Here is a 15,133-nt window from a genome sequence, read left to right on the forward strand (position 1 = left end):
ACCCATGAACCCGATATCTTCATCAACATGTGAAATTGCTGTTAGGAGTTTATTAGAATTCTTGAAAGCTTTTTCCTATCTGAAATTGCCATGTAAAACTAAATTCGGTGGTGACAAACGCGCTGGATATTGACCTTGTCAGTTCTACTGTGACAGTATACTTGCGCAGTTGAACAACATTATTAGACAATGATGGGGTCACCTGGCGTGTCAAATTGAGGCGATGATTGGACGCGAGAACTGGAAGCTAGGATCGGCGGTCATTCCATCACCAGTATTTCTAGATGATGGATTCATCCTTGTGTAATCAATCACTGGGGTTTGACCACCACAACGTCGCTGTCCTACATCACCTGGACCACGAAGTCATTCAGTGATACCAGTATACTGCGCCAATGATTGATCGCTCGTTTATATAATACCGTAACGTCTGTCACTCACTCAGACATGTCTCACCACCTTGCTTTTCTCCTGCTTTCCGCGCCCTATATACATCGGGAGCACCGTTCCTTGACTGGTGCCGGGAAGACTCCTGATCGATAAGTTCGCAGTCATGAAGCTCTACGATCTCCTCGCCTGGACGCTTTTCACTTGCCCGTCGTTCGGCCAAACCGACGAAGAGGTCCACCTACAATGGTCCATCTGCGACTGCGACGCGAGAACGGTGCTCCAGAAACTAGGTGAAGATGTCCGCGAACCGTACAAGTCGAATCCGATCGTCTATTTTGACACTCTCCCTCCAACACACGCGCAACATGGCGTCATGTTCCGCACGAAAGTCAACAAGGGTGAGCCCTTCTCCTTGATCAAAATCCGCTTCAACGAGAAACCGAGCTACACTCCCGAAGCCGCTTCCTGTGTCTGGGATCGCTACGGCAGCAGTGTCTTCTACACCTGCGGAGAGAAAGCATCCTTGCTTGGAACTCACTCAAAGATATGGAGCGACGACCAGGTTTGCTTTGCCGAGCACTACGACGATATCGACTGGGACGGGCTTGTTCCCTTCGGCCCGTTTCCGGATGGGAAGTGGAAGTTGAGGATACTGGGATACAAGGCGAAACTCGACGACGTGGTGGCTGGGATGCTGCATCTGATGGAGATTGAGATAGGGCTTCCGAAGACTGAGTCAGAAGACGCTTTTCAGTGCATTACTGAGTATCTGGTTGATCGGGGCGTGGTGCTCTGTGATCCTCAAGAGTCAAAAACGTTGAGGCTCTTTCATGCCAAGGGATATCTAAAGCTCGCCGAGGATCTGAAGATAGCATATTCGAATGCGGAGTTGTAATCGAACTTCACCACTGAGACAGAAGATTCATCATTATGTCAGCTGATTAACCTTTGGAGTTGGATTTTTGGAACCATCTCTATCCTCGCATTGCGTGTAAGGAGCCAAATACGAATCCGGGGGCTGATTCACTCGAGTTGATCTACTGGTGATGTCGCCGATAAGACGCGACCTCCTTTTAAACAATTGCACTCGCTCATACCATTATTGGGCTCCTCTTGGTGTTCGCAACCACCAACCCCTCCACAAGCCTACCATGCTAACCCTCCGCCAACAATTTGGAGTCTCGCCAGGCATCCTGAAGGATCTTCGTCGTCCGAGCTATAATATTTTGCCCTCTCTTTCCCATCTCCTGTCACTCGGAAACACGGCTTTCCGATGTCTGTTGACCAATGGGATCAATGGGTGATAGTATGAAGTGAAATTTTCATCGATAACCCTAATCTAATCATCGTTGTTACTGATCAAGCCTGTTTTAGAAATTGCCAGCTCCCTTGCGTCCGCGAGATTCCAGCTACTAAATCGTGGAACGATTCTGCTCTCATTTGGCCCGTTGAAATGAATACGTATCCAGAACAAGACTCGGAAGGACGATTCGAGCTCGTGCATGAGAGAATGTTGATCGCCATCAAGCACTCCAATGGCCATAAAGGCGTTATGCCTGTCTTTCCATCCGCTCCCGACGTTCCGTCTCGCGATTCTCTAGTAACTAGGTTCAGGTCGATCAAGAATAAAGGCCAGAAAGGGTTGTTGTAGTCCTAATTAATGTTGGAGATCACAAGTGTGAGGCGACCAAGTCGGTGGCAAGGTGTGGAAGAAGGAGGAACATTCTACAAGAAATCGTGCCTATACATAAATAGTGGTTCCCCTACTTCACTTTGAGATATGAATTAAGCAACCTGCATCTTCTCATTTCAACAATTAATCATGAGATTGTTGATCCCGACGTCCTTATGAATAAAGCCTGTTCCGTGCAAAGACTCGTGCCCCTTGATGCAGCGATCGAGAGCAGCAAGCAGAGCGTCAGACAATTGGCTCCACAGGGATTAGAGATGGCATCAGCAAATTGACGAGAATTATCTAAGGAGCAAGAACTCAATGGCAAGACGCGTTGAGTCGTGCAGCTCTTTATACACAAATGAAAGTGTTGCCTGTTTAGGCAGTAGCAGCTGCATTGCAGGCAGCTGCGCTAGTGGGGCCAGGGCTTGATATGCGACAATGTTCGAAAGTCGTTGCCGGGAATAGAACGGTCGCACCTGTTGTGATCGCAGAGATGTGGGTAGCCCCGAACATCTAAAGTGCGGGGTACCTGCGTCGGGGTTCGTGCCGCTTGCTTACGTCACGACCTGCCTCGGCACTTTGGAATCGCTACAGGCCCGCCACTTGGGGGCTCGGCTGTACCCTACACTACGTCATCAGCGTTCGTGAGTCCCTTGGATCATATTTTGCCCCTTTATGACCGACTTGGTTCGCTTCCATGAATTTCGCCTCTATCCAGTCCCCTTACGTTCTTAATGATGTCTCCACAATCTTCTCGTCCAGCTCCATCTCTCGGCGACAACGGATTACTTTCGAGTGTCTCCAGATGTCGTAGCCTTCTACCAGCTCCAGTATCGAATTCTGAGGGCTCCACCTCTGGTTCCGACCAAGGACCATCTCTACCATCCCTCCGTCCCCGAGCCAACCTGACAAGGATCGCCTGCGAATCGTGTCGGAAACGAAAGGCCAAGGTACGTGTGGAGTTTCACATATCCATGTTTCTTCTAGAAATCTGACAATTTTGGCCCGCTAACTCGCCATCTCTCCCACGCAGTGCTGTGGCGATCGTCCGAAATGCGGGGGTTGTATCAACAGAGGTGTCCAATGTCATTACCAGGATTCAGACCGGGACCAGCATGTCCTAAAGCGAAAGTACGATGAGATACAAAAAAAGGCCAATACCTACGAACAACTCTACCACCTCCTGACGTGTCTGCCGGAGCGGGAGGCCCAGGGCATCCTCCGCAGACTTCGCGAGGGCGCCGACGTCGCCACAACCACGCGGCAGGTGAAAGACGGCGACCTTCCGCTACAGCCAGCATGGTCGCCAGAGACACGACTTCATTATGAGTTCCCTTATTCCACTTCCATGCCGGCTGCTCTGTTATCACCGGACAACCCGTATCTCGGCTCACCAGTATTCGAAATTACGTCCCACGCTCTGCCGCAGTCAGCAGAGCAAACGGAGGTTTGGGCAAGCCAGTGCGAGACCATTTACATGACGCCGTATAACGCAGCAGAACTGATGGACCCTCACATACCGAACATTCAAGTTTCCAAAGTGGACATCGATTGAGACAGACGATGAGTTGCTGCGAGCACTCTTGCGAGCGTACTTTCTCCATGACTATACGAATTACACTTGTTTTCAGAAGGACATTTTCCTCAAGGCCATGAGAGACGGCGACACTCGATTTTGCTCTCCTTTACTCGTCAACGCTGTCCTGGCTGAAGCATGTGTAGGTCACGAGAATGCAACAACACGGGGATCTGCTAAATCTCTCTCTCTCTTTCAGCATAGCTATCGTGGAACCACCCACCGTGCCCAGTTTTGGAGACCAGAGACTCTAGGCTATAGGTTCCTCGCAGAGGCGAAACGACTCTGGGAGCTAGAGAGCGGTAAGGTCAAGCTCACTACTTTGCATGCAGCAATGGTGCTACATGTTATCTATGCCATTAATGGGCTGGATCAGGTCGGCGTATCTTATCTGATTCAGTCGGTTCTATTGGCACAGGGCCTGAAGCTTTTTGCGCCGGAGCAAACGGAAGGGAGAACGAGGACTGCCCGTGTATTTACTGCTTGGGCCCTATATCGTTGGCAATCGTGGGTCTTCTTACTCCATGTTCTACACAATCTGGGGGGAGAGGCTGATGAATAGGCGATAGATTGCAGGCCTTCCACAACTTTAGGGCTCCCCTGATCAGAGAACCTCCAGCGACGCCTATGCCAGACCTAGCCGAGGAACCCTCGTGGTATGGGGAACTCTGGTTAAGATACCCGCCCAGTTCGATACTCGTACCAATGCACTTTGGATATGTCTATCGAGCTCAAACGGAACTACGCCGTATTGCAAATGGCATTGCCTGTATCATGTTCGAGGGCCAAAAAACAGCTCGGAGTTTGCCAGCAAGCGAACTTGCTCGTTTTCGAAAGGTACTCGACGACTGGTACAATGCTCTCCCAGAACCCATCAAGTCGCACAAGGCAGTGCTACCGTGTCAGCTCATAATGCAGTAAGTTTCAAAAAGACAATATGACTACATTACGCGGGCCTTGAGGTTGACATATAGGCAGCATGGAGTACTGTGTTTTGCTTTTCAAAATTGCCCAAATGGTGCTAGAAGAGACCAAGTCACGCCTATTAACAGGTGTTGAAGCAGTCAATAATGACACTCGACTTTTCAAATCTGTTACATACGCTTTAAGATGTCTCGAAACTGTACTTCGTCTCTACTACCTACGCCACAGCTTCGAGCACAGCGACACATACCTGACCTACTTCCTCTCCATCCTAGCATATACGACCATCGAGAACATGAATAGCGACTCAGTATCCCCGAGTGATGTGGAAACTCTTAAAATCCTACGCGCAACACTGATCCTCGCTGTCAAAGGCCTCTACGACCAAGGCCAGCACGTATACGTCTCGTCCGCCATGTGCCGGCTGATGCGGGACCGCATGACGAAAGAAGACATGAACGGGCTGAGGCGACACACGACGTGGAAGGATGATCAACCACTAGTCCCATACTACGTTAGATCGATGTTTCCGGTGACAATTATGATGCTGGATGAGGATTGGCAGATGGAGACGGTGAAGAACCTGGCTAAGAAGTATGATCGGTTGGCACTTGAGGCGAATGAGAGTGAGAGTAGCATGGCCATGACACCGGATAGAGGGTCCGAGTAGGCTGGTTGAAAGCTAGTAGTTGTCGGATTTGCCTCCTAGTCAATGAACCTGGTAACTTTATATTGTGTTTGTTTCCTGTCTGACGGGAATTTTGAAGCTCGAGATGGCATGGATTATGTTGTCAGTCTGTCAGTTACAGGCCATCTCTGGTCAATGGATGAAAAACCGTGAGAGAACTGTGGAATGCAATCATTCCCCGTCCGATAAGGCGAGGTTTGTCGGGTCCGATATGCCGAGCACGGCCTTGATTCTCGACACAGTCCAAGGCCTGGGCCCCGTGCGATACAACTTTACCAAAGTTGAGGCTTGCCAGGGACCGGGAGGGATAATAACTTGGATCGTGAACTTTGCAACGAGCCGCCAAGAATACGTGACAGGATGCCATCCGCTGGCTGCATTGCACTCCGTGCTTCATTTAATTCAGTTAGCCAAGAACCTGAACCAACTCTTTCCAGCCCGGACCTCAAATTACTGTCCTGCTTGAAGGCCAATTTCTCTAAGTGTTCAGCATCCTATCTTCAGAAGCTGAAGCGTGGTCTGCCAGCTTGAGGCTGTTTGGTGTTGGTATCGCTAGGTTTGACCGCTAAATGCTATTGGTTAGGAAGTCATCTAGTCCGGTTTGCATCAAGTCTCCGTATCCATGGCGAACCTAATCGCCGCCCGCACCACCTATTCTCGGCCTATCCCAGTGAAGACATTAAGAAGTGGGTATGAATGGGTAGATAACCGGCATCTCTTGGGAATAGGAATGTAGGGATGTGGTTCTAGCCTTCAATGGTCTTTAGGGGTCCCCTGGATGCCCCAACAGCGGAGTCCGGACAAGAATGACTGTGGATCAATCAACCATGACTCCGTACCTACTCTCCAGTGTGGTTTCAGGGTGGCTGAAGTACTTATATTAATGGAGGTCTTTTCTTGAGAATATTAAAGTTGGCTTTCGCTGTGATGCAGTTATATATGTGTGTATGTATATTTTTCGTTCGGGCAGGTCCCTAAACAGCGCCACGTCGCTGCGGCTCACAAGAAAAGTCTAACAGACCCCAGACTACCATCTCTCTCCTGGCACCGTCCTAAATCATTCAGGCATAGTAATGATCTATTAATCGTCGTCATGTTGATTCATGTTCTTCGTTAAGATCATCGTCGTTTCTCCGAATCGTACAACGCACAGGTTTCCTTGTACCTCGTCTAGATTCTAATTATGGTAGAGCCAATGCTGCTGATGATGTTTTTCATTACCCGTCTCGGATGTAGCGGTTGGCTTCGTTTGCGATAGAGCTCTGGATGAGGGAGCAGTTGCAATCGCTGTGTTAGAGGAGCTTTATCTTAAAGTTATAGACTTGGAGAGTCCCGTCTGCCACGCAGGTAAATAAGTCACCGTTAATCTGCTCTATATCCTCCGTCAGATTTAAGTTGCTTTGCATCTTCCCTCTTCCCAACTCGAAATTTAATTAATGCAATTCGATTTCTCTCTTAGGCTCGCCTAGTATAGTCGTCTTGATCTCGTTCAGGAGACGAGATACTCGCAGACCCAGCCTCGCGAATACTGCGGCGAGTTTTTAAATCTCTACTGACTTCTTCATCTGCTACTTCGGCCTCCTTCTTCTTAGAGGAACCGCGCCTCGATGGCTTTATAGAAGCGCGCTCGCCGGTGTTTCGCTTTCGTTTCCGCTTCTCCGAATAGGTTGACAAAGAGTCGTGTCGGCCATCCGAGGTGCCGGGAGAGATTTCATGGGATATCGACTCGGAAGTGGAAGGCGACACGGGATACTCTTGCGAAGGAATGGAGCTAGTCCATTCGGTCGAGGAAGCAAGAGGGTCTCGGAATGTACCAATACCTGCCTTGTCTTGGCACTCACGATGAATACAAGCATGGCCGCGAACAATGATCTGTGGTGCACTACTTCGCCCTGTTTCCTTGAATATTCACTCGCCTTGTGAGCGAGCACTGTGTGATAGGTGGTCCTTCATGGGATAGTTGAATTGGTTTAGTGCCATCATAACGACACGGATTGGCTGGCTTTGAGCCTTCTAGTTAATTGAGTGCCGCTCCAAGACCATAAAAATAGACGGGAATAACAAACGGTGTGGGTTACCGCAAGAAGTCTCAAGAACTTATCCATTGCTCATGACACCTAACCTTATGACCCTAGAACTATTCTCATAGCGCTTCCCAGGCTAAAGTCTCATCCTCCATAGGCTCGTCCTCGCTTAAGTCCTCGTTATTTACAAACTCTCGGAATAGCGCTATATCCTCAAACCTATAGGCCAGACTCTCCACGCTCGCCTCCTCAGGATCCATCATAGCAAGGTTCAGGCCAGCCATAAACATAGCTCGAATATTCTCCGATGGCTAGAATGGGTTGGCTTCGGGATCGGACGACAGGCTGACGCTACCTACAGACGGCGATCGACTCGCCTCGCCATCGGCTATTGCAAGATGGCCGGTGCTGAGGACTGCCCAGAGTGTCAGCTTGGAGTCAAGACGGCCCGAGACAACACGTAGGCATGATCTTTAGTGAGGAGAATTCCTCAGGGTAGTGTGACTGACTTCAAAATGTTGGACTCGACGGGCTGCAACGGCGGGAAGGATATTAGATTCTTAACATAAGCTCGTGCTCTAGCCCCGAGTGCCTTGTGGATATAGGAAGCCATTCTTATTCCAATAGACGACGTTCTGAACTCCCGTTCGCTTGCACGGTAGACAGAATGGCCCTAGGTTTGTTGTGGTATGGAAGAAGTCGCAGGATTTCGATGGCCTGGCTCTCGGGGACAGACTTCATAACTTCGAATAGTTCGAGGATTTGCTCTGTTTCTATGGTCAGCTGGCTCTGGTTGCAGCTATCGTCGTAGGTACATGGATCGTTCTCGCCTCGTCGTCGGCAGGCCTCACAATAAGGCCGCTGTCCGTCACACTAGGTATCCGAGTTAAGGGAGCAAAGGGGGAAGATGGAAAATAAATGCACTTACACGGGTCTTCCTTTTGCGGCACCCATTGCATGCTAGTTGTGTTCCAATCCGTTGTCATTTCAGGGGCTTGTCGCCGAGGAGCGAATGGAAGACGAGCCCGATGGATGCGAGTTCGAGGGAGTATCGCCTGAGCTGGGAGCTGGGAGCAGCTGGCGGTATCTCTTGGACATTGCTGGGGTTTAGATGCTGACTGGGAGTTAGAGTCAAAGCAGAGGAAGCTGTTGGTTGCATCGGACATAGCTAAACGGTAAATTTGATGCCTCGCAAGGCACGCCCCTCGACAAAGTGTCGTGAGCCGGAGCAATGTCCGCGCTATGCGATTGGCTCAGTCTGTCGGAGGCTCCTTGAGCTGCCATTGGCTGCTGCCATAGAATAACCTTGCGTCTTCTTTTATCCCTGGGGTAACTGACCGCTCGGCGCAGGGTTCAGCCATGGCGATGGCATTGCATGGCAGATATTGGTCCCTCCGCAATGATGACAATGCCCTTCGCCCATCATCCTGGCAATTAGATGACTTGCTCCGACCTTGGAAGCCTATCGCAGTCCCTGAACGACACGGAGTTGAAGCTGTCTGCCACACTAGCATCAGCGAGCGTTTTTAGCTTGAGTTGCAGCAAGGATGTGCCGGCTGTTAGCTGGCCCCCACTAACCGGGCATCGCTGGACATGTATTTTTCGTCCGGGCACGCCCCCCGGGGGCACAGGGCGTGCTGGGCTAAGCTATCTGAAGTTGCTGCCGCCTCAACGGCTCAAGGGGAGCTGAACTCCAACCCTCAGAAAGGAAGATCTCCCACCCGTAGTTCCCTCTACTGTAGGTTTCGCTAAAGCACGTCAATACAAGCACAGCTTAGCACCGGCTCAAAGGCACTCCTTGTCAAGCCTGTCGCACGTCAGCGGGATGTGCAGACGTGAGTAGTTAACCCATGGTTTTGAACGAGCCAGTATTCTCTCACATTTTTTGCTAAAGCTGCTGCCGCAGTGCCCTAGTTCTGAAGGCAGTCGTGGGGTCCGACTGAGTGTCGAGACTAGCTATTGCAAAGATGAACTCTTCCAAGGTCTTCTCTGTGTCTGTTATGCCTTGAAGACAAAAGTGTGGTCGAGTGGCCTGAAAAGTGCCCCTCCCCTAGCAATCCACTAACAGCTGCCGGAAGAGAAAATTTTTTAGGGGGAATTACAGGGCTGGAAATCATGGAATCAACCAATCAATCAACTCCATAGAAGCCATCAGCGATGCGTTCAGGCACATCATCATTCAGCAACCTCTCGTCCTCGGTTGCACAGGCAAGGGACAAGGTTCGCTGGGGTCTTGTCAGGGATTCGCGATGGCGCGCAGGCATATGCAGATGCGAGTCCCGCAACTCCAACACAGCCCGAACCCGTTTCAGCATGCACCTCATTAATCGCAACCATATTAGGCTCTTGTGAGCTGGCCTTGACCTAGTCAGTCATCTGCCAATAACCCCTTCCCTTCATATTGATTCGGCCGTCGAATCAGCCGTCGAATCAATTCCTCTGCCTATCCCATGAGTGCCCACAAGGCTCCAAGGAGGTCACAACGGGGGGTTCGTACCAATCAGGGCTTCCAGTGGCGGCGATACATCTTCGCTCTCTATCATCTGCTTGAGAACTAAGTATCGTGATGATAAGTCTTTAGCAGCTCTTCGGCTAAAAGAAGCGGCCAATTGTTAATGATATAACACTAGGGCAAGGTACTGGTTGGAGCCTTGTGGGCACTCATGGGATACCAGATCTTCACACAAAACCGTCCTGGGCCGCTCAGCCAACCCAGGCGCTTACGACGCAGCCACATGGCCGACCTCCTACAGCCACACACTTCTTTCGTCCTTTTTGGCTGTACCGACCGGACTCTTTCAGATTCACTTCTTTGCGTGCGCCTTTCATCTGGACCTGCCTTGCGCCACTGCTTCATCTGCCTGAGAAGATCATCAGCAATCTCCTCTATATCCTCGGCAAAGCCGTCGGGATCTTTGCCAAAAAGAAGCGCCCGCGTGACAAGATTGTTCACATGGCCCATGCAGCGAAAACGGCGCCATGCTCTATCGACGTTGAAGCCAGAAGACAGGTCCTCAAGACATGTATCGTTTTTCATCACGTTATTTGCAACAAAGTATCCGATCTGGTCCTCGGTGATTGTAAACTCCGCAAGGACCGCCTTTAAGTCAGGTAGGAAGATACGGAATGTGTTGCCAGCGCCAATAAAGCGTACGACAAGCCCTATGGCATATTAGCATCTTATTTTAATGTGGATCTATCCTCGCATTTTAGATGCATAAAACATAGAGGCTAGGACATGTATATATCAAATGGCATTTCAAATCAGGGGTTTTGTATTCGTGTGATTAGCTTTGATTTTAAGGGCAGCGATAGACGAGCTCAATGTAGAGGCCGTGCTTGCGTTCCGGAACGAGCACGCCGCATGGCTGTGGATAGCACACACCGTGGTCAACACGATGATGGGGTGGATGGCGTGTGGCAAGGGCTGGCGCAAGAAGATGGGCGGAACTTGCTGCGACGATCATCTTGTGGAGAGCGTTTTTCTTTATCCCCCTTTTCCTGTTTGCCTGCATGTGACCGATTATTCTAGTGGCACACAACTGCTCATTACGTCACCTGAAAGGGCGGCATTTTGCCATGACCGGAGCAACTATTTGACGATAAAGCTCCGGAAACTGGGGAGGCAACCACTACCCCTTCAAGAAATTGCGCGTTCTTGGTAGGCGTCGTATGATTACGTCATGATATTTGATCAGCTCCCGATGTGTCCCAAGCGCTTTGAGCGTCATCAAAGACCATTGCTGGCCCCCCAGATATATTAATGAGCCAAGATGAACCATCGCTCATCACATCTGTCGAACGCGGCCCGAGCTTGACCACGGGTATATTCACGAACAAATACAGCTCATGAGCTTCAATGCAGGCAACTCGACTCAGCCAAACGACTACGATGCCTCAACGCTAGGGTTGCCTATACCGCTCCTGGTGGTATTTGTCGTCATCATCGCCATAGCCTTCGTGTTCCTGATTCTGTACGTGATACCTTCCAAGTTCCTGCGATCCATGTGCACGCTAATGAACAAAAGCCATCTGGTGAAAGGACAAAGTATTTCTCGCCAACCTAGGAGAGACGTCGAGAGCGCAAAAGGGACATCGAGGGAGTCGATCGATGCACAAACGCTAAATGAAGCCAATCCCTCACAGAGGTACAAGCAGGTCGACGGCTTCAACAGGCAGGCAACCTGTGCTTCAGCCCAGTCCAGCTCAGCTGAGGTCTGGTGCGTTGCAAGTGGTGCAATTTTCCCGACAATACTGACATCGTGGTAGTGTAATCTGCCTCGAAGTCCTAGTAGATGGAGACAACGTCCGACGATTGAAATGCAAACACTTGTTTCATATGAGCTGCATCGACTCTTGGTTCCAAAAACACCATGTCGACTGCCCATTGTGCAAGGCGATATTTATTCCAAACAGAGAAGGTGATCCAGGACTAGCAGAAGCTCATTAGGCGATGGTCTATGTGGGCGAGGTTTGGGTACCGCATTAAAGCATGAGAGACATCAGGCAGCGAGGAGTTGCCATATCGGGTTCAACCTACACATAGCGTGTATTTGGACACGTCACCATTATTTAGTTACATTGCGGGTCTCAATTTGACAGACAGGAATGGGATTTATCAACTGAATCTCGAGTTTATTGTGATTCTTGAAAAGATCATGGCCGATCAATAAGACATTAAAATTGGATATAGAGCAACGTGTCGACCAGGAGATGCCTCGATGAAGGGGGGGCCTATGGCTAAACATATTACAAACAAGCGGCTAGAAGAGATGAGTTCATTTTGTATGGCCAAGAATTAATGTTATTGAGGGAATTTATTGAAGTCCGTGTCAGGGCGGTTGAGTGAAGGAATGAAGACTCGACAGTGGCTAAGTCCTTTGGGTCTCAAAACCTTCGACTACAATAGCCACTGATCCATTGATGACATTATTAATCTCTAGCCTTCTTCCCTCTCGATGGGGTATCTCTTACCGCTCTATCGGTCCGTTGTGTGGCCTTCGTACAGCTATATTATTCTAGTTTCCATAACTTAAACCATGAGGCTTTGGCCGTTCAACAGACAAATTTATTATAAGAAGACGGACGAAATGGAAAAGAAGCGAGCCGTTGTGGTAGAAGGGCGGAACTGCCTTGGGCCCTTGAGTGAATTCAGGCAGGCAAAGTCATGGCCACGCAAGAGATCTTCGCGTCGGCACCGGTGGTCGGGGCATTCTAATGGTCTCACATCGGCACCCATAAATTCCAGTGGCAAGTGAGTGAGCTGTTCCGAGGTGACTTTTGAACAAATTCACGAGTTCGCCGACCCTACCCTCGAGGGTCTCGAGACAGGCTCCGCCAGAGCAGGGCCCATTACCACACACTGGCAATTCCCCCACACGGCACACACGAGCACTACCCAGGTACGTCATTGTAGGCGAAGGAGGATATTGGCGTGGGAAATTTGATCCAATGGAGATGTGAAGGTGACAAGCTGGGAGTGTGTATTAGCGTCATTTCGGGCATGGAACTTGTTTCGATCGTCTTGTCCACCAAGCTTAGGGTAATGTAGGTGGGCTTAAATGATGAGAATCACGCCACAGATCTGCCAGACAAAACACCGCGAGGGCGGCCAAGCTACCTCGATATTTCAACCAAACGTATGCATAAGGCCCCTATTCTAAGACCAACAAACCACCTGTACCCAAAACACCACGCCATACAAACCAAAAGAGCACCACTACCGACAACACCACGGGCGGCGCCGAGTTCGTCACGCGCACGCTAGGAAACACGATCGACAGGCGTCACGCCCACGCTCGTCAGCGTGACGGGAGCAGTGGCGCGCGGCGTGGGTAACATGCAATACAGTGACTGGCAACACCGACTTGACGGGGCAGCAAGTGGGAAACACGCTGGGCAGCGTCGGCACGGGCGTCGAGACCAGAGAGTGGGCTCAACAACGTGGTAGAGGGTGTGGAGAAAGCGGGACAGTGGAAGGGGCCCCCAGGACGGGCTGGAGGAGTTGATGAGGTTCTTCTTGATTGGGAAGATGAGGTGAGGGATATGTCCGCTTTGTACGGTATATAAACGGGCCAAATGAAGTAGCTCTTGATTTAATTTATTGCACCCAGAATTTAATAGACTCGTAAAATAGACCCAGCCATCCTCAGCATGGTAGTCTTTATTCTTACTGTTACATCCGACGAGACTCGCAAACACTCGCAGCCAGCCACGGACTTACCATTCGGACTCATCCTCCTCGCTATCTACATCCTGGCACTAATATGTTATGTGATGTTGGTTCCCCGGTATCATAATGTTTGTGGCAATATATACTGAGGTACACTAAGCTCTTGGCTTCTAAGATCCTATTGGCATCCAAGCCGAGATGCAGTGGCCGCAGGATATGGGACTATGTCTGGCGACGATATATCAGAGTTGATTAGCGACGACGGGTCTGAGCCGGCGCTACTGGACCAAGTTGCCCCTGAACGAACTTATAAGCAGTGGAAGGCCGAAACGAATGATATGGCGAACATTGCATTCGGTTTTGATACCTGGTGGGCACACGAGTCTAATACTATATCAACTCTATTTTCTGACTATTTCTCAGTGCAATTTGTTTGGAGCCAATGTTAGACGAGGACGCAATCCGGTATTTACAATGCGGTCACATCTTTCATTCAAGTTGCTTCAGTCAATGGTTCTTTAGACGCCACGACACCTGTCCTATATGTAAATCGTGGATTAGAGCCGACCGGTTCAACGATGGAAGGGCTGCCTAAGCCATATAAGCTTCAGCAATAGCAGTTAGAATACACCAGACACTTAGTGACAGTGTGGAAGCAGAAGACCTTATCCTTGTAAGTGAGTGAGTTCGTTGGCTCGTTCTCTAATCTCAATCACCAGGAGGAACTGACCCAGGAGCGTGTATTTCTGAGAAGCAAAATGTTGCTGTCGCTCTTATCCTTGGCTGCAGTATAAAGGAATCAGGATAAGGCTTTGCTTCTTGTTGATTGTCATTGCTTCCATAGTTCAGATACTCAAACTCGTGAGAAGCCATTTGGCATGCTTGCAGTTAGAAATCACAATGAATTCACTTTTCATCCTCGCAAACAGTCTGAGGAGAGGCAGAGAATACTAGGGACCAAGCCCGAGTAGGCACATATATAGGTGTAATTGCCAGCTGTTTTAGAACACTTGACAATGAGGCGAAAAGGAGAAGCAGAGCTTGACTAGGAATCTCGTTGTAGGGCAGTGTAGATTGGACTTAGGCTGAAGGTGTATCCTCTTTTCAGACGACAGACAAAAATGGCCCTCGGCCTACTTGTCTAAAATACCCGCCGTGCTGGGAGTGTGATGACGCGACCACCCAATCCGTTCACCAATAAGCGAGTGTCCCTCCTGGCGGTGTTCACTGCTACAATAATAGCTAACAGGAGAGGCAAGCCGGTCGCGGCTTGCGCATAGAGCCTTGAGGAACGAAGAATGGCTAGGGCGCCATTGAAGGCCAAGAGCCTGGTATGGAGATTTTTACAAGTGCTATTCCCAAGGTTGTGTGGGGTCGTCTTATAATGGGCTTTATTGGTGACCTCACGCAGTCAAGAGGGACAGAGTGTGTGTAGTTTGGCCGCAACGGGTCACCTGTCACTGCGGTCTTATGCGTAAGCGTGTTAGACCGCAGCGTCAGAGAGGGCCCGTCCGCGCTCCCTCGTAGGGAGGCAAGTGTCTGTATATTGTAGTAGTGCTATATACAGAGGGAAGGTGGGGCGGGTGAAAGTCGAGTCTTGACTGCGTGAGAGATGACGAGACACTGCCGAGGCGAGCAATTGACTCCCCGTGAGGCAGTTGCAGGAGGGAAGAAAACCCCTCAG

At 50.0% G+C, this 15,133-nt stretch overlaps 3 protein-coding genes across 3 annotated transcripts; 2 read left to right on the plus strand and 1 right to left on the minus strand.

Annotated features, from left to right (window-relative positions):
- Positions 1-553: 553 nt before the first annotated feature.
- On the plus strand, positions 554-1,285 carry MRS44_013722 (uncharacterized protein; the record flags this gene model as incomplete). The annotated part of the gene is made up of 1 exon (XM_065617180.1): positions 554-1,285. One exon carries the CDS (start codon positions 554-556, stop codon positions 1,283-1,285), a length of 732 nt encoding a protein of 243 aa, XP_065473252.1.
- Positions 1,286-2,799: 1,514 nt separating this feature from the next.
- MRS44_013723 (uncharacterized protein) lies at positions 2,800-5,235 on the plus strand (the record flags this gene model as incomplete). The annotated part of the gene is made up of 6 exons (XM_065617181.1): positions 2,800-3,015; positions 3,162-3,512; positions 3,598-3,783; positions 3,841-4,148; positions 4,211-4,558; positions 4,752-5,235. 6 exons carry the CDS (start codon positions 2,800-2,802, stop codon positions 5,233-5,235), a joined length of 1,893 nt encoding a protein of 630 aa, XP_065473253.1.
- A 4,668-nt stretch (positions 5,236-9,903) lies between these two features.
- MRS44_013724 (uncharacterized protein) lies at positions 9,904-10,744 on the minus strand (the record flags this gene model as incomplete). Its single annotated transcript, XM_065617182.1, has 2 exons — positions 9,904-10,439; positions 10,663-10,744. The coding sequence occupies 2 exons, from the start codon at positions 10,742-10,744 to the stop codon at positions 9,904-9,906; spliced, it is 618 nt and encodes a 205-aa protein (XP_065473254.1).
- Between the last annotated feature and the right edge of the window lie 4,389 nt (positions 10,745-15,133).

Source organism: Fusarium solani (assembly GCF_023522795.1).
Source record: "Fusarium solani strain SB1 chromosome Unknown bctg00000009, whole genome shotgun sequence".
In the NCBI taxonomy this organism is placed as follows: domain Eukaryota; kingdom Fungi; phylum Ascomycota; class Sordariomycetes; order Hypocreales; family Nectriaceae; genus Fusarium; species Fusarium solani.